Source organism: Scleropages formosus, chromosome 2, assembly GCF_900964775.1.
Source record: "Scleropages formosus chromosome 2, fSclFor1.1, whole genome shotgun sequence".
Taxonomy (NCBI): Eukaryota; Metazoa; Chordata; class Actinopteri; order Osteoglossiformes; family Osteoglossidae; genus Scleropages; species Scleropages formosus.
In genome coordinates, this window is record NC_041807.1 from 2,958,057 (window position 1) to 2,982,232 (window position 24,176).

At 46.0% G+C, this 24,176-nt stretch overlaps 1 protein-coding gene across 13 annotated transcripts in view; it reads right to left on the minus strand.

Moving 5' to 3' along the window:
- camta1b (calmodulin binding transcription activator 1b) overlaps positions 1-24,176 on the minus strand; it is a 292,596-nt gene that overhangs the window by 113,366 nt on the left and 155,054 nt on the right. For all 13 annotated transcript variants that reach the window (XM_018758623.2, XM_029246426.1, XM_018758621.2 and 10 more), the window contains one exon: positions 9,308-9,443. In XM_018758623.2, the coding sequence (XP_018614139.2) occupies positions 9,308-9,443 (136 nt within the window). The remainder of the gene's footprint in view (positions 1-9,307; positions 9,444-24,176) is intronic.

Sequence of the window (24,176 nt, forward strand, 5' to 3'; positions counted from 1 at the left end):
GAAAACCCAACAGACCCAGGTAGCATTGGTGGAGCTGCAGTCTTCAAATGTACAACCTCATATTATACACTTACCAAGACTAATTGTTAATAGAGGGTGACAAGGTTTCAGTTCGGCCCAAGCCTCTCAGGAGTGGAGGTAGGTACTCTGCCTTGACCACAAGAAGGGGGAGTGGGGTAACACAGGAAGCCATAGAAGAAGGAGCTAGCATAGGAGATGGAGAATCGGGACGGCAGGACCCAAGCGTGGAGTCGTTCGTCTGGATTCGGGGGATAAGGCAAGTTCTCAGAGTTGGGGACAGGCGAATCGGCAGTCGGAGTCAGAGCGAGGATCCATGGACGAGGTCAGGGGACGAAGCGAAAGGTTGGTCGGTCGGAGGTCGGTGTTTGAACGAGGAGCTGTGGACGTGGTCGGGAAACAAAACGAAGGGATGTAAACGGAAGACGAGAACGAAGAACACGTGTTGAGTGTGCACTGGATGTCACGAGGGAGGGAGGTTGTCTCTGACAAGATTCTGCAAGGTATGGGAGCTGAGGAGGGTCTTTTAAAGGGTGAGCAGTTAGTCAGGTGCTGGACCAAAGTCAGGTGCTGTCGGCTGAGTTGTGGGCGTGAACGTGACAGGTTTTAACATCAGATGCCACTTCTGCAATGATACATCAGTACAATTCCAAACTTCAGTCATGGCAAACAGCTTGTTAATGCTTCAGTCTAATAATTATTATTGTCATTTATCTAAAACAATTTACAATTTTATGCAGTGTCTAATTCAGGGGTACTGCGGCAGGGTCCCTCATAAAACACGGACTGTCTGTTAAAATCTTTAAATCATATATTGGGGCCACAACTACATACCGGCACATCAATTATACCGTCTCATACTCGTCCGAAGCCAGCTAATAGTACCTTATGGCAAAGCAAGACTCTAAAAGAGCTAAAAAAGAGGAATACTAAAAAAATACTAGATTAAGCCTCAATGCTAGATCCACAGACAAGATCAGGATGGCTTGAAATGTCTTTGCTGCGGTCCACTGAATCACGGCTTGTATGATTCACCCGTTTACGATGCCACCGGCTACAGGATCTGACAGGAAAAAAAATCTGCAGGCAAAACAATTCTGAACTAAGCAGACCACACAGAAGCAGAATCAGAGGACAGAACTAAATGGACAAACCCAGGAGATCTCCCGCATGCAGCCCTGTAGCCCATCCGGTGATGCTGAGAGCAGCCCTCTGACAGCGAGCTCCGGCTTCAGTGTGAAGGAATTAATTGAGTGAAAGAAATCTGCTTTTCAAGGTTGAAGTGGGTTAAGGGAGGCATTGTAACAATTGTTTTTTACATGCCGGAGGCTGTGTGCTGTTAATTCCAGTTCTCTCTCCTTCTCGGGCAATAATCCTACAACGCCGCCGCCCCTCCCCTACTGACCTGATCTGTTTCTCTTGCTATACTTTCTTTTTTTGCTCCCCTTTTATACTGCTGTGCATGTGTTTGTCCTTGTCAGTGTATCTTGAGCGTGTGTTACAGAGAGCTGACTCTATCAATGCATCTCTACTCTTGTAAAGTCAATCAGAACCAAGGCTTCGTGTGTGTGTGTGTGTGTGTATACTCACTGCTATGGAGCTATGTATATGGGCAGCTCAAAAACATGACACCACATCACAAAGAATGAACACACTGATCACTGCTGCCTCTCCACACATAGCAGCAATACGAACCCATGAAGACACTGATCGCGCACAGCTCCAATCACACCTTGTACTTACAAGTAAACTCTGTGAGTACTTGTCTGAGAGCTTCACACCATTTGTCCTTACGACCTGCTGCTCCCTCCACCCCTTCGCTGTAGAAAATGGGATTTCCGTTATCCTATTGTATAAACATATGTTACGACCGAATGTGTACAACACAGGTCTAACGCCCTGTGGAGCGTTTCCTTGCGTTTATGAGAAATCACTTGTTGCAAAAAGACAACTTGTTTCGCAATAACATGACTTAATCCACATGACAAATCATTAATGATCTCCATACAGTTCCGCGCAGCTCATTAAAAACATTTACTTGAGGGTGTCGGAAATACGCAGCGTCAACGTAACGGATTGGAAAGAGGTGCCCGGACACATCGCGGTTCCCTTTTTTACACATCTCACTGGAAGATTGCGCAGCACCGAGCGGAATCAACCGCATTCACCGTGTCTTCGCGTGCATGCGCATACAGGCATGCGTTTTTGAGTCAGCGCGTGAGGGGATGCGTGCGTGCATAGCGACGCCCAAGAGCGCACACGTGTGAGTGTCCGCAGGTAAATGCATGGGCAAGCTCACGTGAGACGCCGTATGTTTCGACAGCGCAACGAGGAATAAGCAGGCCGCTGACAGAGATGCCTTTAAAGCTCGAGATCCCAGCACCATGCCTTGCACGGCAGCATAAACGATCCATCTCCGCTAATCTCGGCTCTAATGTATTTCTAACCCAGTAACTGTCTTGCAGCTCCCCGTGAACGCAACCCCCAAACCACAAACAAAACAAAGGAAGTGAAATGGAGTGGAAAATGAAAGGAAACAGAACAAGAAGAAAAGAAGGAGGGTGGCGGGGAAGCAGACAGTTTTAAATGGACGCTTGAAAAACACCAGCCAGCAAGAATAACGCGGTAGTGGTGTGGGAAGCAAGAGGGAAAAGGACGAGCGGGACGGAGACAAACACTACGCTTTCTGCTCAACTGATCCGCTCTTGCCCGGAGCACAGGGTTTAACCTGTTTTCACTGTTAAACTCCTCTTTAGCAGGCCTTTCATGTTAAATATCAGCCCCCGACTCCCCTTCCTCCTTATCGGCCACTAAATAAGAAACTCTAGTGCAAACACTGTATGACTATATAAAACACTTAGGGATTCCCTTTGAACTTTGGTTCTTAGCTCTTTACGGACTCCCTGACAGCTGGATACTGGAACGCAGCTACAGTTTGGCGTTACACTTATTAAACATAATGCAGCAGCAAATTACCTTCACCGGATGCCTTTTTGAGCAGGAGCAGAGTATAAAACATGCACCGCTCAAAACGGGAGCAAATCACACATCAATACATTACCTGCACATATAAAAACGTGCATGCGGGCAGAAGGGTGTCCTACCGCAAGGGAATAATGTCATAATTGATTTCCGGGTCAAGCGAGAAACTACGGCTCTCTAATGAGGAGCAACCCCTCGCTTTTTCATCGGGCTCGTGGCGATGTCACAGAAGTCAAGTCAAGTCAAGTGGGTCTTTATTGTCATTCCTCTATGCAGCTTGTATACAGTGGAACGAAATGTCGTTTCTTCGGGACCTCGGGGCAGCACAGATCGGTACGCAAGACCACCGAGAATATGCTGCCCTTCCCGTTCGCGGTGGGGCCGAGGGCGGAGGACGGAAGAGCTGGCGAAAAGGCAAAACTATAATGATGCCTCTGCTAAATTTTATCGCTTCGTCTAAAAGGCCATACAGACTCAACCAATTCACACAGTTGAGCGCGGTTAGCGTTCGTCTTTAAAAAGACCAGCCGAGGACAGAACGAGTGCGGGAGACACTAAATAAACACAAGCGGTGACAAACAGGAGCTGGCAGCCGGCGCTGTCGATGGGAGTATTCCGTTGAACGGGCAGTGCCTGGGAATTCCCGGCAGGTCTAATAATAATCCATACTCCGCTCCTTAAGATTCTGGAGAAACGGCTCAGCTTAACCCTTGAGGGAGAATCTCGGCCGTATGAATCATTTAGCCTTTCTCCCACCCTACCTCCATTTACATCGGAGACTCTGGTTCAATACATCATCATATTACATGAAGTTCACATTCATTTATTTTAAGGAGATCCAGCACAGAGCAGGGCCTCCGCATCGGTCCTGCTGTAGTAATGAAAAAATAATAAAAACAACTGGGGAGGCTACTCAGAATACTGGCTCTGAGCTCTGGAATGGTCCTGCAGCTCTTAGCACTGAACACATTTGAAGGATGCATTTGGAAATTACATCTCATTCTGACACCACACTGCAGAGTTGTTGGCATTTTCCCCAGATATGCCCAATCTGCACAAACACTGCCTATGCAAAATTAAATAATTCTCCACTTCTCATCTACTACAAGCCTATGCTGTATGTAATACCATCACGACACATCCTGTTTCAGGCAATTAAAAACAAAGACAAGTACACTGAAATGCTGGCGTGTACCAATTTAAAAAATCTTTTCATTACATGTGGATGTTGTACAATACACTTTTATTTTATTGTTTCATAAATAATCATTGAAAATGCCACTGCTCCCTCGGACTGAGAATAATAACGATGGTTACTACAGCATGGAACCAACCCTGCTGTGTCTACAAGAAAGGGACATGGTGACATGTCAAGGGTAGTAAGAAACCATGGAGTCACAGAATGCCATCTTGTGGTTCTTGCTTTCCATCAGTCTGTTAACACATCTGAAGGTGACATGGCCCCCCCTCCCCACCCCCAACGCAATTCCCTGTCCCTCAAGAGTCTCCTTGTGCTATTGCTCAAAGAAGGACAAAGTTCACATGTCCATGCAGTGCACATATAGAAAGAGGGTCAGGGGTGGGGGGGGGGAACCCATTTGTATTTGAAAACCCCTTCTGCTTATCCAATGAGCAACACCTGAGTGATTGTTCAATTTCACACCTTCATAACCACTCCTGCCAGCTCTCATGTCTTTGTTTGCTTACTTGTATTTAGTGACAGAGGCTGGAGGTGACCAACACTCTGCTCCACTGTCATTTCTGGCATGAAAGCTCTGCTGGTTTGCCAACCAGACAAGTGAAACGACACGGGAAACTCCGGTCTCTTCGGAATCTCGGACTCTGCTGGTGAAGTCTGATCCTCCACCCATTGGTCCAACCTAGTCCAACAGGACTAAAGAAGGAGCAGGCAAGAAATTTCAATGAGGCTTATTTGATCAAGGCAGTGCATTTTCATACTACGGGAAAAAAAAAAAAAAAAAACAAGGCAGAAATCCTGTCGGAGGGGTCGAACTGAACACCTTGAACTTTAGGGCTTATCGCATGGAACTGTCTTAGTAAGAGACAGACGGAGCTTAACTGACATCAAACTGAGCTTTGAGCAATCCCCATTATGGAAAACATCAGGAGAATGAGAATAAAATAAAACAACTGGGGTTTTCATATTGTAGGAACCATGATTCTTAAATATTTAAACAAATGTTGAAGAAGTTAAGAATGATGCTACTAAGACTGAGAATTTTTGGTCAAAACATACTCTAATAATTGACACCGACACAAAAGACAGTCCTTGGAGTCACAGAGGTTTTTCATTGATCATCATACTGTGATCTAAGTCTTCGTTTGTGTTCCACCTTATACCTGATCTCACAACACAGTGGCATCGGTCCTTGATCCAAAGAACACGCACGCGTTGACTGAAACCGCTTGCCCCAAGTGGGGTGGCGGTAAGCTGGAGCCTAACCTGGCAACACAGGGTGCAGGGCTGGAGGGGGAGAGAACACCCAGGACGGGACACCAGTTCATCGCAAGGAACCCGAAGCGGAACTTGAAACCCAGCCCCACCAGAGAGCAGGCACAGGTCAAGCCTGTTGCGCCACCGCACCCCGCATTGCAAAGAAAACAGGAGGACCAATATGGGATTTAGACCTGGGGCCTTTTATCAGGGATGCCACCCAGCCTACAAGAGGGAGCCCTTTCCACACTGTTGCATTACTGGAGGGAGGTCACATTTCATCCCAGTGCCGTAAGTCCCTAATGGTGTCCATTCTGTTACGGCATCTACGACAAATGTCTTGACATTTGTCTTCATTATTATCAGTGAGGAGGAACGATGGCACTCCATGCACGCTCCATTACCTTTCCTCATTGCACGGTTGCACGCCTGAAGTAGCACATTAAGTGGATCCAAAATGAAATAACATGTTAGAACTGCAGGGGTCTGCCTAATTACATGGTGGTGGGGGGGGCAGAAACATGCAACTGCATGCACTGGTCCAATTGGTAGATAGTTTTGGTAAGACATCTATACATGGAAATCTACTTGTGACTGCTTAACTAGCAGCTGTAATGAAATAACCAACAAGGTCTGCTGCCTTCTCTTTGCAGAAATCAATACATGCTTGAGGAGTACATTAAAGTATAGTGTTACTGACATGGTAGGATACTGGCTGGAGAGGGTGCAAATGGGCGAGATTTTCAGTAGCTAGACTGAAAATTAACAATGAACAGGGTGAGACCTGGCCATTTACTATGGCGGTAGGGCTGTACGGCATTCCGTCACTGACATCCAACTCGAAGCAGACTGGGCTCAAGATGTAGCCGTCACCAGTGGAGAGAATTCACTCCTCGCCAGTCATCTGAAAACTAGCAACAAAATAGGGTTCTTTTCCACTACCTTTTAAAATCTTGTGTCTCTTGTGTAGATTGTCGCTGGATATCAGGTAAACCCTGCAAAAAGCCCCCGCCACTCTATCTGAAGGCTTGAAATAGCCCGGCTGACTCTAAGCTAACCCAAATGCAAGGCCAGAAAAGGCCTGTCATTGGATGCCAGTGTAGCAGGATTCTACTGAAAGACCTTTTTGTCATGCTCAGTGGAGGCTTAAAACACCTTCCACAGCAAAATACTTCCTCGACACTGTGAACAGAAGTGTAAGAGTAGATAATGAGTTCCTCTGTTCGAGTTTCCTTCCGGAGAGTCAACAGAGCAAGGAGGGCTATTGCGATGGTCCTCACCACCGATGGGTGCTAAGCAGACAGGGGAAGGAAGCCGGACTACTCTGGGTAATGAAGACCGTGCTCATTAGAGAGTAGGAGAGGAAAGCAAAATATGTAGAACGGTGCTACTAACCTGCCACTGTCCCTGTTGGTACAGATAATCAAGCCGGGGGACACGGAACTGGGAGTGTGCATCGATTCAGTCATCCACCTGTGTCACTGGAGTGATCGATGTATGACAGGAGGGGAACCTACTGTTTGACTCCAGCTCTAACGGAGCACGAGAGAAGAAGGCAGATTGGCTGAGCTGTAGCCGGGTAGGGGTTTTGCTGTTCCGAGGAGCACCAGGGAATGTGATGGAGACAGAACCGTCAAGCTTTTGGCAGGGCTAACAGCTCTTCATCATCTTCCTCACTTATTTATGTGCCTTCATGGCTTTGTGGCGCTCTGCAACTATTGGTTTAGTAAACCTGTCTGGTATCGTGGAATCACCAGGAGATGTAAAAGGACAGAAAGATTTTTCTTCATGTACCTTGCATCAAGCAAAATGTTGTAGATCAGGTCTCCTGTAAACCCAATCAATGTTATGAGGCAAAGCCATTTATCTGAGTTTGCCATCAACAGAGCTACAGGGGAGAACGGAGGAAAAGTTGCTCTCCTGGATTGAGCCGCATCAATGGATAACCTCAGTGCGCCATTCCGAGTTGACGCGAAACAAGACCCACAATCTGTGAAAGCCATAAAATCCCAGCATGCCCTGGAAGTGGGTAAAAACAACAAGGGAGAAAATGCTGGAATGTTATCATAGGCCAAGTTCTTCACAACATTACCCTCAAGCCAGCCCTTTGAACCTTGATCATTAAAATTGCAATTGCCTCTGAGACTGGTCTTTCTCTACACGCCTCTTTCCTATGCACCATGCCTCCTTAGCCCTCCGCCTTCTCGCTAGGAGAAGCCTCATCGCTTCTCTGACTCGTACAGCTGCCACGCAGCCCCGGCAGCAATTAGCACTTGGTAAATTGAAGCGATTTGCATTTAGGAAACACGGAGCAGAAATGTCACAACACCAGCCTGCCAGATGAAAACACGGCTGATGGGAGAAGCAATGGCGTTCAAACAATGTGCTGATTTCTCTCTCAGGATAAGGGATATCTTTCCACGAGCCCTTTGGTCCATTTGAGGTGGAAAAAAAGCCCTTTCTCCTTCCTAATAGTGAGTGGCATTAGAGCTATTGCCCTACAATCCTTATTCCCAGGTTCAAATATATCATACCTCTGGCTATAGAACCCTTAAGGACTGTATTTACCTGGAATTCCATCCATCCATCCGTCTGTCCATCCATCCATCCATCCATCCATCCATTTTCAATAACTTCTTGCCCTGAGCAGGCTTATGTTGATCTGGAGCCTTTCCTGGAATCACTGCCGGCAAGGCTGAGGGGGGCATACCCTGAACAGGACACCAGTCCATTGCAGAGTAGTATTTACCCTGAATTGCTCCAGTAAAAATTCCCCAGATGTATAAATCAGTGAGTACCTTTTGAGAAAAGTATCCTCTAAATGACTAAATGCAAAGATAAAAGAGAACGGCAGACAGTACCATGACCGGCCATATCTAGATACTTGTATCAGGCACATTTCACCCCGGACAAGAGTCACTACAAACAACTAAACAGGGGAGCTGAGGCAGTATGCTGAGATTACATCACAGACGCATCTCATAAAATACAAAAAACGTTCCTGAATAACAGTATGTGTCATCATTTTATTCAAGGTTATATCTAAAACGCTCCACACTGATATGAGAAACCCAGCGTGAAAATGAATGTAACCAGAAATATGGCCGGTGACATCAGTGAATGAGCCTACCGAATACTGAATATGGGGACACAGATACAGAGCCCATATCCGTGACCCAGCCAGCACAGAATAACTTCATACATAAAAATAGGACCATCCAGCCAGGCAGATCTGTCACCCTTGAGTGACACTTATGTAAAAGAGTACAAACAGAGAGAGGATAGGTGGCCAGCATGAGATGCTTCCTGTCGGCCTCTTCCATTCGGAGCGGCCCACTGTCCCTCCCGCGTGTCTCTGTGTCAGCCTCGCTGGTCCGTCACATCCAGGGACCAGAACCAAAACAGCACAGCAGGATTTAAGACAAAAGCCCCTTCACCACCCACTTCACGCTTCTGGCGTGAGGATGAGTTGCGGGGAGCAGAAAAGCTAAGCAGCCCACCTTGGCTCCAGCGGCTCCGGGGCCCCTGCTGCAGCATCCTTTCGTGGGGAAGATTAATGGGAGCCCAGCTGAGGACAGGCAGCGCTGGAGCTTGAAGTGCATAAAGAGGGACTGGCACTGAGCTGTGCCCTGCTCCTTTCCAATGATAACAATAAGCAGGCTGCGTGTGCTCGAGTGTGTTTTAAAGAAGGCTCGAGACTTTCTTTACATCTCACTGCAAAGGCATGACACAGGTGCGGCCAGCGCAACAGACCGTACGGCTTTACGAGGACCTTCCCGTTGCCCGTCCGGGTCCACCCCAGCTGTCCCCGGCACACCGTTTTGCCATGCTCTGACAACTTCGTCGACTCACCTCCACACCCTGTACTTTCAGCTTCATGTGATCCTCCCGTGTGGTCTTGCCATCCTTGCGCTTCTTCCAGCAGTAGCCATCCTTCCGGTACTTCACCTTCTTCCTGTTGTACAGTATCATGGAGCCATTCTGTGGCCTGAAGAAGAGGGAGAACGCAGAAAGAAAGAGAGCAAGGAAGAGGGGTTGAGAGGTTGGAAAAAACCAGCTGCAAAGGGACTCATTTGAGAAAGCCTCCGAGTCACAACACAGCAACAGGAGACTTGGGGAGTGAGATGATAATATTCCCTGGTGGCTGAAGCCCATTGCTATGCGCACTTTGTCAGCGAATGAACAAAGCATTACTTTCATCCAGTGCAGATGCCAAGGAGCAGTTACATTTCTATAACACACAGAACAACAGACTCCCTTATTTTCACACATGGTTTAGTGAGTGATGATTTAGGGGGGGGGACTTGTGGAAAGGAAAACATTGCTGGCGGAGCACTGTAAAGCAAAATATTTGCACAAATTTGGACAAATAATTCATTAATCATTTTCGCTCAGCTTTGCCGATAACGCCGTATTCTTTGGGTTTACTGTGGTGGCGATACACCGGTACAATACATACATCTGCTTTGCCAGTGCAGTGCAAGTCAGTGCGGGTCATGCTATCGTTCTTAAATGTACGTCGGCTACTCTCTTCCTTCGAAAGGCGAAAGAACGGGAAGGGACGAACCAAAGACGCCGTGAGCGTTCCGCACCCCTCCGTTCCTGAAAGGGGGGCGGGGGTCTCCGGGGATCTCCCCGAAGGCATGACAGAGGTAGACAAAAAGCCAGCATCCTGAGTGACTACGATGAGCTACCGATTCCGGAAAACACCGAGGAGGAGCACAGCGCAAGGTTTTCGGTTACCATGTCTTCTGCCATCTCTCTAATATCATACGCACATAACCCACGGAGCTGCGATGTATAATCATGTCCCCTGGCTCCCAGTTTCAATGAAACAGAGGATTTTTTTTTGTTTGTATTGTTTTGTTTAGTGTTTTTTTTTTTTTCCCGCCTCAGTTTTATCCATAATGCATTGTGCATCAATCTCCATCGTGGCTCATGGGGCCTGACTGTTGTTTATCTTGCGGTCGCTCATCAATCATGCCCCAGGATGAGTCTCGGGGGCCACGGGAATGGGGTGGGGGAAGTCCCAGCAGCCTGGCACTGTGGCCCTTGACAGCCCCTTTTAATTAAAGATGCCGATCAAACCGAGACATCCAGGGGCCTCCTTTGCACCCCCCAAATGCCCATCAACAAGCGCCATGTGCTCAGGAATGCCGCCTGCTCTCCTCGCTCTCTGCATCTGTTCCTCATTCTACTGGCATCTCTGCCTCATCTTTTCTATCTGTCTCAGTGTTTATTCCCTTACCCCTTCCACACATTTTCCTGTGTTCTTATAATCCCCCATCACAAATTCCCTGCCATGTCTGCTGGTCATTCAAAGTGAACACAGAGACTATTCCAGCCTTTAGTCGAGGTTCCAGTCTGCATTATGAATAGTGTTTTGGGCAGCCCGAGTCACATTGTTCTCGCTGACATCTGTTTTTTCTCCTGATCACTGGGTTTGCTGTGTTTTCTGTGATTTCACTCTGCTTAACTGGACACGTGTTAATAAGTTCTCCATGTCCATTCCGCAGAAACCAGTGGGAACAGGTGCGGGAAGAACAGATCATGTCCAATTTTTTTTACTGGTACATGGAATCGGTGTCTCCGAATTTGGCTAATGAAGCCATAATGATGTTTAAAGCCATCCAACAAGGACTGATAGCGCAGCCAACCCCCGAGTAGGTCTTATTACACTGTGTGAACTGTAACTCATCATACTACTGCCTATTTTTGCACGATAGTTATATGAAAACCACATAGCTTCGTTGCATAAAAAATGAAACTGGGATCATGTGGCACTGCATCAAGCTAACCCCGTCCATCAGGTATGTATAGAGTAAAGGATTCTTATTCCGATACGTGGACGAATAAAGCAATCACACGGACCACGGATAAAGCAAGAACTTAAATTACTCCCTTCCTGAAGCTATCTGATGTCCTCAGAACCTTTTTTTTTTAAGTGGAGGTGAGTTTCTTGCGTTGAGAACTCCCACAACATGTGGTGTTTTAAATGGGTTATTTATCTACACCATGCAAAAGATATTTGCTCAGCTTTTTTTTATGCAGGCCTCTAGGTAAGCTGCTTTTTAATTGAAGGCAGTATGTGGCGGGAAAAAAAAAAAAGCACCGTAACGTCATATTAGGAAGTGGGCCTGGAGTTCGCAAACCGGCAGCACTGGGCTCTCTGTGTTCATCTTCTGGCTCTGTGTACTTAGGCGATTCAATTAATCTTATCGGAATTATACATATTTATACATGGAGGAGGGAGAATGCTAACCGCTTTGTTATCGAGCACCTCTGACAGGAAGCCCTCTGTTTCAGGGACCAAACGTAGCAGATTAAAATGAAGAAACAGCTTCAGCAGATACAAAAACCCCTTGCATATTTTTTGCTTTACCCCCCGTGCCCCCCCGGCGACATCTCCACAGCATTCATAGCCATAATAAGCTGTGCTATGAATTGTTGCAATCTATGAAGAGTCCTCAAGGATACACGAGGAACATTTTCCAAGGTAATAGTGTTCCCTCAATAAGTTTTATTCATTTTAAAAAATTAAAAAACACGAGGAGAGGCTGGAAACGGTCATAAAGCAAAACATATGTGGATGACTAAACATGTTCCTCTAGCCCAAGATCGCCACAGGGACCAACTCTGCTTCGCTCTTCGCCATTTTTTAGCTGGCACTCAACCAAAGAGCTCAGACCAAGTGATCATAAAAGCATTAGCAGATACAGAGAGCAGCTAAATTGTGTCCGGTTAATGACGCGATCGGACCTTCTGTCACCCAACGCTGGTGACGGACATTGTGGTGAAATGAACTGAGGCACACTTAGCCTCGAAATGCATAGGTCCAACATATGACTCTCCCAGTCTCATTCCTGTGCTGGGGAAGGTCAACTCTTGGGTGCACTGTCTTCTCCATGCTTCTCATTGTGCTTTTAAAGGCGCACTTATCCAGACTGAAGAAGCTGAGTCCCTTCCTTGTCCAGCAAGGGGACACTTGGGGGAGGAACTGTTCCATTGACATTGCTATGAAATCAGCCCTGGGATGTCTGTGCTGCTGAGAAGAAAAGACGAGATGAGAGTGTAACGGGGAGCGTGGAGAAAGATATCTTCACACATCACCCCCTTGTCCGTGCTCTGCGAGAAGTAAATGTGAGGTCATGTATTATGAAGAAATCAGTTGGCTACTGGCAGAAAAACCTGACTCTACGTGTTCCTATGCTGGAGGAGCTCTCCCCTACTTACCGCAGGAGCTGACTCATATGACGTTAGCTTGTCGAACGTTGCCTGGTTTAAAATTTCTCCATTTGTGAGAAATTTATGGGAGAACGTACTGAAGGCAAGCCGGAAGTGTGTGGTGCTGGTGCTTTCAGCTAATCAGTAGTCAGTTTCCGAAAAGCATTGTTAAAACTGCATTGCATTGTCTCAGTGGGTATGTTTAGCACACTGGTCCTTATTAGTGGCCCTTGTGCACTTTGTTCCAACCATGTAGACATCTGACTGCTTTAACTAATAAGATGAAAGTTATTTAATCAGCATAGTAAATGTACCCCTGGCCTAGAACCCCATCAGTAAAATGGAGTACTCAAAAACTCATCAGATCATCTTGTTCACAATCAGTCTAATCCCCAAAAGTCTTATAAATCCATACCATACCATCCAACACTAATTTGCTCTTAAAGATCCATTTGGAATTTTCTGGGTAGCACACTAATGCAAAAACTTTAATATTTTTCAGAGAATTATAAAGGTCACTCAAAAATCGACCCAAAACATACTCGACCATTAATATAAATATTCTAATCTTCATAAATTATTATCCGTCCAGTCATCCGATTTCAATAACCTTTTGTCCTGAGTAGGGTCGCAGTGATTTGGAGCCTATCTTGAAAGCAATGGGTGCAAGGCTGAGGCAGGGTACGCTCAGTCTCAGTCTGTGCTGAGTCTCAGTACTATGCTAATTAAATAACTCTTATCTTATTAGTTTGCATGTTCTCCACGTCAGTTTGTTTGGGTTTCATCTGGAAGCTCCTGTTTAATTCCACAGCGGAAAGATGCATTTTAGGCGAACCGGTGACTCTAAAGTGCCCGTAGTGCGTGCCATGCCCTCGCCATCGGAGCGACGAGTCACACCTGAAGCTAGTCTTAGGCAGACGCATAAAAGGCTGAGTAAGAACAAGGACTAGTGCGGAACCTTGTTCAGCCTTTCTACTAGCGTACTCCTTGCTCTACCTTTGGCGTCTCCCTTACCTCTCCATCCTTTGCCAGTACCCTTATCCCTCTCCTTTGTCCTCCGCGACCACCTTTGGATTATCGAACTCTCGCCTGCTTACTGACCTTGTCTTTTGGATTCCCTTGTTATCGACGTATGCCCATCAGAGACCCTTGCCTGTCCACCAACTACGAGTTTGGATTATCGAAATAAAAGTTCCGTTTGCCCCGCACTTGAGTCCGACCACTTCCTTCCGGAACCGCACCATGGCAGTGTGTGAATGAGTGAGTGATTTTGTATACGTTTAGATACGCTACGCTACGATGGACTTTCATCCTCTCCAGGAAGTATACTCCTCAATTTTAAACCCTGTGTTTCTGGAATAAGCTTCAGACCATTGCAACTCTGACTTAGTCAAGTGGTTAAGGAAAAAGAGCGAGTCCTTCCCGAGTCCTGCCTTTGTCTGAACTGACTTGCAATACCGGTTTTGTACAATGAACGGCATACAGTTGTTAAGCCATTCAACAGAGAATTGTTTTGGAGCAACTCAAGGTGTAAGAACCATGATCGAGCATAGAGGGAATCCAGCTTAGCGTCATCATGGGAAGTTCTACATCTTTTTAATTCTGCAATTTTTGCCAGTACTTTCCAAAGATGTAGAAAACTGAGGATGAAATCCTTACAAAGAGATGAGTGCTACACTTTTGTGAAGTCTAGCTGAGTGGATTTCCACATGACTAGTATCTATGTAACGGTCAATGTATAGCGACAGCTCCTTCTTGGCTATGTGTGCCGCTACATCCATCCCTAAGAACAATGACAGCTGTATCAACTACATTGATTACTACCGGTCATAAAAGTGCCGTGATGAACCACCCTCCTCTTTCCCAAAGCAAAGGTTACGCTTGGCTCACGTGTTCTCCCTTGCACGGCATGCATTCAAGATTATTCCAGCACATGTCACGAAATGTCAGTCAGGATGGAGCGCGCTTAAATGCATTTTTGTACCAGTGCTGCAAGAATCTGCCCAAGTAGTAAAAAAACTGCTTTACATTCACTTTGAGAGCAATTTATAGGTTCGGAACCTATTGCCCAGTGGAGAAGACAGTGGCAGGTTGAGCTGCACTACAGGGAACACCCAATGGTTGACCTTCCTCAGCACATGAATGAGACCGAGGGAGTCATACTTTGGACCTCTGCATTTTGATGTGCCACTGACACTGCAGCAGTCAGGACGGGGTGCTGGGGATGATTGAGGAGGAGGAAGGTGGAGGCTGGGGAGGGTGGAAGCAATCACACAAGGGGGGTGGCACCAGACTCTCCGGCAGTGCCTCGCCTGCCTATCTCCCCGCCGGTGATTGCCTGCAAACTCTTGCCGACACATTCCAACACAAAACAGATGTTCCAGGCGTGCTTATCTCGATGGAAAAACCAAAGAACAATTTAAAAAGAATATAAATTACAGCTGCAGCACGTCTGTGCCCCTACGCAGCTCAGGATGAATTAAAGATTTGGGGGGAGGGGGCTGCGGGGTTCCGCCACCTTATCTCTTGGCGGCTGCGAGGGAGCAAAAAGAAGGCTGCTGACAGTCAGTGACATGACGCCCATAGCAAACTGCATCCCAGACACATTTCTTCACGTCCCAAAAAGCACCTGTCCACCTAGGCATATCAGACTGTTGATGTTTCTGAGAGGACGTCTTGTTTCCCCATCAGATGAGAACCGAGGAGAAGGAGCCACGACAAAAAGGAAGCTACGCGTTTTCAATTTATTTTCCGCCTCTAAATGTTTCACCACTTTGTGAATCCACGTCAGAAAAATAGAGATTATTCCAGTCTTGCCGCTGAAATATTTTCCTCTACATATGCACAGCGTACAGAAGATGCTTTTCAATAATTTGATGGATATTTGGCAGGAAAATCGGACGAGGGATCAATTCTTAGAACTTCTTACTTGAACAGGTGTGGAACTTAAAGGTTAGACTGAAGGTCTCAAGTGTCTGACCTAACATAAGTGCCTGTGGAAACGAGGGGTGTGATGGGTGGATGTTTACAGTGCCAACAAAAATGCAAGACAGCAAAAACACAGCCACTGTAGTTCGACCTTTACACTCGATTACCCATAATGAGCGAGCACAGAAACGACTGTCTCCATCGCCGCGCGGTACTTCCTTTCCCTCTATGTTAGTAAAATGTATTATTAAAAGTCCCTGTTAGATACAATTACCTAAAAATGAGTAAATATTTTGTAACGCAATACTGATTTTTAAGCAGGTGAAAAATACCGAATGTGTTACCTTGAAAAGGGACAGACTGTACAGAGCTTTAATTATTTATGAATTTATTAGTTTAGTGCTGCTTAAAAGGGACAGCTGGTAGTGTAGTGGTCAGTGCTTCTGCCTTTGGATCTGGAGATTATGGGTTCAATCCTTATCTCTGGCTGTAGTGCCCTTAAACAAGGTACTTATCCTAAATTCCTGCAGTAAAATTACCTGGCTCCATAGGTAAATACTTGGGAGGAAAGCATCAGATAAATGATGGCTTCAGAAGACTGCTCTGTGAGTAGGATGGTGTTTTATTACGATGATCAGTATTTTCCAACAGGAAACTTTTTCGTGCTGTCAGTGCGTGGGGCATCCAGTCCTAGGTTGGCCTCCAAAACCCTCAACTTTGCCTCCTAGCATAAGTCAAACTCTTTAAACTCGGTGAAGAGCAAACCTCAAAGGACACGTCCCTTGTCAGAGAGCGTTGTGGTTGTGAATATGTGGGGCTGCCGTTTATATTTCACATGCGTTCAACTCCACAACTCCACAGTGTAATTGTCCCAAGTCTATAATGCTTGCCGCTCAAATCCCATCCCTCTCATTTCAATCGATCACCGTGCCCCCCGGATCCTGTTCAAACACCTCGACCGGAAGGCACAGCCGGAATTGTCCTAAATAAGTACTACCTCATCTCAATTGCCCACTGAGCTGGAGAAGTGCTGTCCAAGTGAAGGTGCTTGATATGAAATATTGTAGCTCAGGATGCTTTGCATCCTAAAAGATGCTGGGTAAGGGTGACATACTGTTTGCCTTCAGCGAGTAACTGCTACTAACACAGCTGGGCTAAAAACCCCTGAGCTTTCACCTTTCACCGAACTGGAGTTCAATAAAAATGGAATTATAACCAAACAAGATCTGGACCCAGAGCGTTCCTAAACTGTTAAGAGAAAGTGGCAGCTCAGCTGCAAACTGTGTTTAAAAAAGTTTTCTGCAGTGCTTCCAAACACCGTTATTTTTTATATTCATATATCGAAACTTGGCAATTTCTAGAAGAAAAACATAACAGTCCCACCCCAGAGTGAAGGGGAGAAAGTGGCTTATTAACCCGGCTTCAAAAGTTCTTGCTCCTCAGGTTAATATCTGCAGGAGAAATATCCCCTCTGACAAGAAGTTTTGAGAAAACAGCGTCATGACTGCTTCGCAGCTCTGGAACTGACTGCAGTGATATTAGATTTTTCATCTCTGAAATAATTTTACAAGCTTGGATAGATTTTTGTCACTTCCTCTTCTCCTTTCTCTCCTCGTCTCGTCTAATCTCCTCCCTGCCCGTGACTTCATACAGGAAGAATCGAGAAGGGCCGCTGTGGGAGACAGACAAAAACGCTGTAATGCTGAGATTCCCGACCCTAACTCCTATGAGGCATGTCATAAGTCATTTACCGCATTTCTTGACAGTTCCCAGTGCTTCAGAAATCTTGCACGCCAGGCTCCGCAGATTTAACACTGCAGACCACATGGTAAATATCTTTAATAAAACATCGGGTAGATGCTCAGCAAAACTGACATCACAGGCGAGCGTGAACAAGCTGGTGGAGAAACGAGTGCGGAATAAGATCCGCTTTAGGTCTTGTGCCTCAGCTGGGAGGACTACTGAAGGAATACTCTGCTAAACTGTGTTCTAGTCTGCTTTCTTCTAGTATATCCTGTTAATTTTCGATCCCCACTCGTGTGTGGAGTTTGCATGTTCTCCCTGTGTCTGCGTGGATTTCCTCCGGGTGCTCTGGTTTCCTCCCACAGTCCAAAGACATGCTGTTCAGGTTCCCCCATAGTGTGTGACTGACAGAGTGTGTGTGTGAGTGTTCCACTGATGTATGGATGAGTGACCCAGTATAAGCAGTGTATCTAGTAGTGTAAGTCACCGCGGTGAATAAGGTGTGTGGGCTGACAACACTACATAGAGTTCATCGGAAGTCTCTTTGGAGAAAAGCGTCTGATAAATAAATACATGTAAATGTGATGTTAATGGCAATGCTAACATTCCTCTCAAACAATATGTACTTATGATTTGGAGGACCCTGGAAACAAGAAGTCAGCAATATTTTGTTCTTGCCATGAGAACTGGGACCTTTGTTTGATTTTTCTTAATGCACATTTTAATTATATTTAGGAAAAGAATATTCTAAATGCAGATGAATGTCAGAATTCTGACCTCAAACTGGAATGCTTGTGCTTTTTTGACATTGTTTGCAGGCATATAAGTTCAAGAAAAATTAGAAGGACCCAGTTGCTGCTCCCTGGAAGCCTCTGTATTCTGCCTTGCGTTGCTGCCCGCAATAAACATTTTTTATTGTACGAGTCTCAGTGCTCTGTCCGTTCGACATAAGACCCCGAGGCAGAGAAACCAAACAACAGATTGCATACTGAAGTAACTTCAGAAAACAGCATCGATATGAGATTTCTCCTCAATACCATTTCTTAACACATTGCTCATTAACTAGAAACCTTCCTATTACAAGTTTCACGGCTATGATTGTTTTCATTAGTATTTTCAAAATACAGTACAAAAAAAAGAACTACGCCAGCGACCAAGCTCGAGAACTTCATTCTACAACTCCGAGTTCTCCAAAACCCCACCAAGCCTTTAGTTATTTCTATATAGTAAACTATTAACATTTATTCAATGCTTTTCTCCAAAGTGACTTACAATATTGAGGTCACAGTTATTACATGCTTACAATCATTTACCCATTTTTACAGCAGAGTAATTTTTACTGGAGCAATTTAGAGCAAGTATACTACAGGCAGAAGTGAGGATCAAACCTACAGCTTGTGGGTCCAAAGGCAGTACCTCTAATCACTACACTATCAGCTGTCCCATCAAAGCACTCTTAAGTACATAACAACATCAAAACAAACAAAAAAAAAACAAATTAGGGAATATTTGGTTGACAATACCAAAAATTCTTTCTCATAACAAAATTATGTCTAAAAATTCATTTTGATAGGGCCAGAGCAAAAAGAAAGAGAGTTCTATTCAAGCTATAAATGCAATGCAGTTTTGTGTCCTAATGTAGAGCAAGTGTAGAGCACTGACTAAATTTGAACAAAAAAGAACACACTTTTTCCCTAAAGAGGGTGTCCCACCAGGCTCAGTTTTTAGGACCGTGGCCTTTCAAAAAATTCCCAGGTTTACCCTGCTGTAAAAAGTGGTTTGCAGCTTTGTCTATCAATTAAATTGGAAAATTGGAAAACAATATTCCAGATTTAAAGAGCACTGACAAATTCAGATATTATTATTTAGATTTATTTCTTTATTGAAATTATTACTGAGAACAATTATCTGAAATAAGATTATAAACGTATCTTGGGAATTCTAACATAAATGGTCAGTTCTTGTCCCAAACAAACAAACACACACACACACTTTCTAAACCGCTTGTCTCATACGGGGTCGCGGGGAACCGGGGCCTAACCCGGCAACTCAGGGCGTGAGGGGACACACCCAGGACGGGATGCCAGTCCATCGCAAGGCACCCCAAGCGGGACTCGAACCCCAGACCTACTGGAGAGCAGGACCTGGTCCAACCCCCCCCAACAAACGTAAAATACTTGGACCTTGACTTTTGTAGCCTCTTACTGTTAGGCAGCCATAACTGTTCCATAAATGCTTTCTAACTCGTCTAAAAGTGCACCTCGGATTGTCACTAAAACAAAAAATGGTCACATTATGCCTTATTTTATGCTTCAGAGCATTTCTATAAAGTACTTGGCTGATTCAAAAAAAATTGCACTACTCATTTACAAGGCACTAAACAGGCTTCTTCCAGGGCTCTAAAAAATGCTTTTAAATTACTCCGCAACTTTTCCATTCACAAAAAAAATGTTGACTAACTTTTGTACAAACAGCCTCACACCTGAGGAGTTGCGTATATATTTGGATTCTAGAACAGTTTCTCCTGTCTGTTTTTCATGTTAATGAAAACCTAGATCTCAAAGAAGTCTAGAGAGTCCAGAGAGGAGCTGTATTCCCCGCGATCACTTGTTGATGTTTTGTTGATGTATCGGCAGACTGAAAAGGCTGTGTGTATGTGCACGGTCTACTTGGTGCTTGCCTCAGCAAGAGCAGGCTACCCCAGGAGCAGTTCGAGTGCACCGCTGCCCAAGATGGGCTGAAGAACTAGCAAGGTGTGCTCCTAGGCTCCTTACTGCCAGCTGTTGTTTCGGCATCACTGCGGTCGTACCACCACGACCTTGTCGATTGTTTCAAAAATGTAGAACCGGTTATCAAAAAACCACAGATTCATTCACAAAAGAGAGGTGGCCTTAGCAAAGACATGCTGGAAGTGACAAGAACAAGTAGCCCTGCTGAAGACTTGACTATTTTTAGGGTCCATTGGGAATTTGTCATGGAATAAGTTGGCCGTCTTCAACCAAAAGCCCAATTGCAGAAAGTATATGAACATGATGACACTTGGTTTTTGGAAATTACATCTGCACGAAACAATGTGCCTTGGGGAACTTGTGGGTTCCACTTGTACTGTTTAGGCTGTCAGGGATGGATGCTGCAGGTAAGTAACAACGCCAGGAGTCTGTAGGTTTCTTTTGGGGACTGTCCGCATGCGGCACAGCACTTCTGGTTTGTTTTGAGATCCACCCCTTGTGTTGAATTTCAATGCACAGGAAGCAGGACTGGGAGGAGATGAGGTCAGGTCGAGTGAGAGAGGTGAGAGAGCCTTGCTCGTGGCTTCGTCGTCCCAGTTGCATTTTCAGTGTGAATCAGAGTGGAGCCCATCTGGGCGCCAATGTGTGTCGAGCACGACCTGTTGACACAGGACACTGGGGGCTGTGCACCATTGGGGAGAGAAATGCCAGATCAGATCTGATGGATGAGCCAGGGCCAGGACCTCCAGCAGACTGCCGCTGCACCTGCTGCACTCAGGGAGACTACAGGATGATTCTTGGGGTGATGAAGGGGAATGTCAATGACGGCACCACCTCCTCCATCTGCAGCGGGCCCTGCAGATCCAGACCCCTTTTGACCCTGATTTCGCAGAGCCCCCAAGGTCCAGTGATCACCACCGGCTGGACAGCACATTCCACTTTCTCCAACACCTGAAGTCACCTGCAGCACACGTGTGAGGGGCTAAACGTTGATTTGGTGACAGCTTGCTGAACTCACACAGATGCCCATTCTTTCCCGCAAGTGCTAAACACAAACAATGAATCAGCCCTGAACCCTGAACCACATGTCTACAGACCAATGGTAACATAATAGTGGAAGTAACATGTATGTAACGCTTCATAAGGTCAGAAGGTTTTTTTCCCTCCTCCTGTATTCTTCATGAAGCGAATGGAGAGGCCTGACTGGTGAGCCAGAGGACCACTTAGGAAAGTGTCCAGAAATGCTTCTAACTGGGGACACGTCTGTACTTCAGCAGACCATGTGGTCGGGCTCGATCCTTTGTCAACAGACATGAATCACATCTGGACAAGGGAACAGGGGACCAGGCAGAGCCGGATCTAAGTTATTTAAATCATTTTTGGGACAGCCTGCTCGGAGACAAACCAACAATTTTCACAATGAGTTAGAACAACCTAGGTGTCACTGGGGAACGTCCAACAAATACAATAAAGCGAGAATAAATTGAGAAGAACAAAGAACAAAGCATCCCAAAAATTGTAATAACATAATGGATGAAAAGGAAACAGAAAGTACGATGAGGTGACGTGTTTAGGAGGGAATGTGGGGGTGGTGGGCACTTGCTGTTAAAAATGAACTAGTGGCCCATCACTTCATGACTGTAATTAAACTTTTCCCCCTTGCCTTTTATGGCTTCCTTTGTATGTTAGAGGATAACAGGACCATAAAGCATCTCTTTGTCTCGTTACACCAGATTTATGCCCTTCGTTAACAAAACGACACCTTCTGCTCATGATCTCTTGTAATTATGACATGGTTTCCCATTCATTGACTAGTTGTTTTAAAAGCATTTCACTGGCTTTAAAAACCACAGTAAGCAAAAAGCAAAAAGGCATGCACTGGGGGGGGGGGGGGGATCGTCAATGATGCGCTTTTCATTGATCTTTGAAACCACTAACAGAACTACAATAGTTATAAATAGAAACCTGAAATAAATGCTAGGCCTCAAATGTGCCCCTGTATGCAAAGCAGCGGACAACGGAAGACAGATTGCACCTGCTGTGGGTCCCTTGACTTGTTTGGACTCATTTACTTCACCCGGGTTTGGGCAGCGCTGTATTGGTTGGGGCCTGTGTGCTACTCTGAAGAGAGCAGTTTGGGCAGATGCGTCCCACTGGCGAGCACGGGGGCTGCGGGGGGGTCTTGAGGGACGGACCTAGAGACCATTAGCGAGTGCTGAAGATGCCGTGATGGCGTGCGAGTATGAAGGGGTCGGGGAGTGAGGAGCAGACCTCACCAAGGGCTTCCTGGGAATGCGCTTTGTGAAGGTGACCTTACACTACTAGTCACAAGTGGGACGGAGGACAGCCACCCACCTGATCCCCCACCCCCCAACACACTCAAAAACAACACACACACCACACACACACACACACACACACACACACACACACACACACACACACACACACACACACACAGTGGCCCCATCTGCCTTCCACCAGCCGTCCACCTTTCCCTTAGTTCGCTCACTGCACTGTAATCACTCGCTGGAGGCTATCTAGGTGCTGTGCTGAAACCAGCCAAGAGCATTCCAGCCATTTATGGCAACGGAGAAGGTCTGGAGTCGTGTGTGTCGGAAGGCACTTGCCATGTTGAGCAGTCCTAAAGGTAACGACCCAGAGCTGTGCATGCTGAAGAGTTTGACACTACTGAGGCCTTTTGAGAGACACTAAGTGCAGACCTTGGCGTGTTTATGTACGAGAAAGAGTGAAGCTCTTAAAATGAACATTTACCCTCCATTGACCCTCTCACACAGCTGGGTGTAGTTCAGATTTCATACTAGTGCCAACAGGGGCAGGGGGGTGTAATGGCATGGTGGTGTAGCAGGTTTGGCCTGTGCCTGTTCTCTGGTAGGTCTGGGGTTCGAGCCCTGCTTGGAGTGCCTTGCGATGGACTGGCGTCCTGTCCTGGGTGTGCCCCCTCCCCTTGTGCCCTGTGTTGCCGGATTAGGCTCTGGCTCGCTGCAACCTTGCTCAGGACAAGCAATTTCGATCAGCGTGTGTACTATTGCCAACACTCACACACGAGTTATGACATCACTTCAGGAAGTGGGCATGGGACCCAAAGTCCTTCTGTTTAAATTTTGTCAAGGTTCTTGCTGTTCTACTTGAATCCCCTTACAATACAATTTATTCTTATATAGCGCTCTATCCAGACAGACTCAGCACATAATTGCTACAGTAAGAAACAAGCTGATTAAATGGGGGATAAATGGAAAAACCGTACAGCGTGTAGATTTGACACTTCATAAGAATCTGCTAAGAGAAAGTGGTCACTACTACTCAATGATTTGTTGATGTAATAACAGAGAGTGATGAATGTAAAAAGGGTAGGAGAAACTGTCCTTCCCGTCTGATGGCGTGCTGTGCATGGCTGCTGGTCTACCGAGTGGACTCCATCCTGAAAAATCATAATCATAAAGCTGTCTGCTCTCAGTGGTTCTCACAGGCCCATCAAGATTCATTTGTCCAGTATGTTACTAGGATAGCAGTTTTTCAAATGAGAAATCAGATCCATGCGTGAGAGACTTCGGTCTGTGCTGTGTGGAGTGGACCGATTTCAACCAACGTGGGAGAAGAAACATGTCTTGCAGGAGAAGTTTCTTACAGAGGCGCACGCTTGAGGTAATAAATGGAGAGCACATACTGTCTGCAGGAATATCCTTAGATCCCAAAACACACTTCTGCCACCACCTAGGCTCTTAAACGGATCAGCTGCTCATTTGCGCAATGGAGCCAGCTGAGGCCAGCTGCGGGACACCTTCAATCTGCAGGTACCTGCAGGCCTGGCAGGGTTTGAAAAGCACTCTCCACTATGCCTCCCCTGATCCAAAAAGAAGAGAAAAGCTATTGTGTTGCAGTAGTTTCTCTGCACAGCAGCTCCTTACCGGAACGCTTTTCTGCTTCCGTTCGTGTGCCACCCTTTAGAATAGCTTTATTTTTTCATGTTTCAATGTTGAACTTGAGCAGGTCTGATGATTGCTCTGAGGCATTGAGACTGGGCGCTGAACGACTGCCCCACCCAAGGCTATTGCTCCAAATTCCTCCAAAAGCAA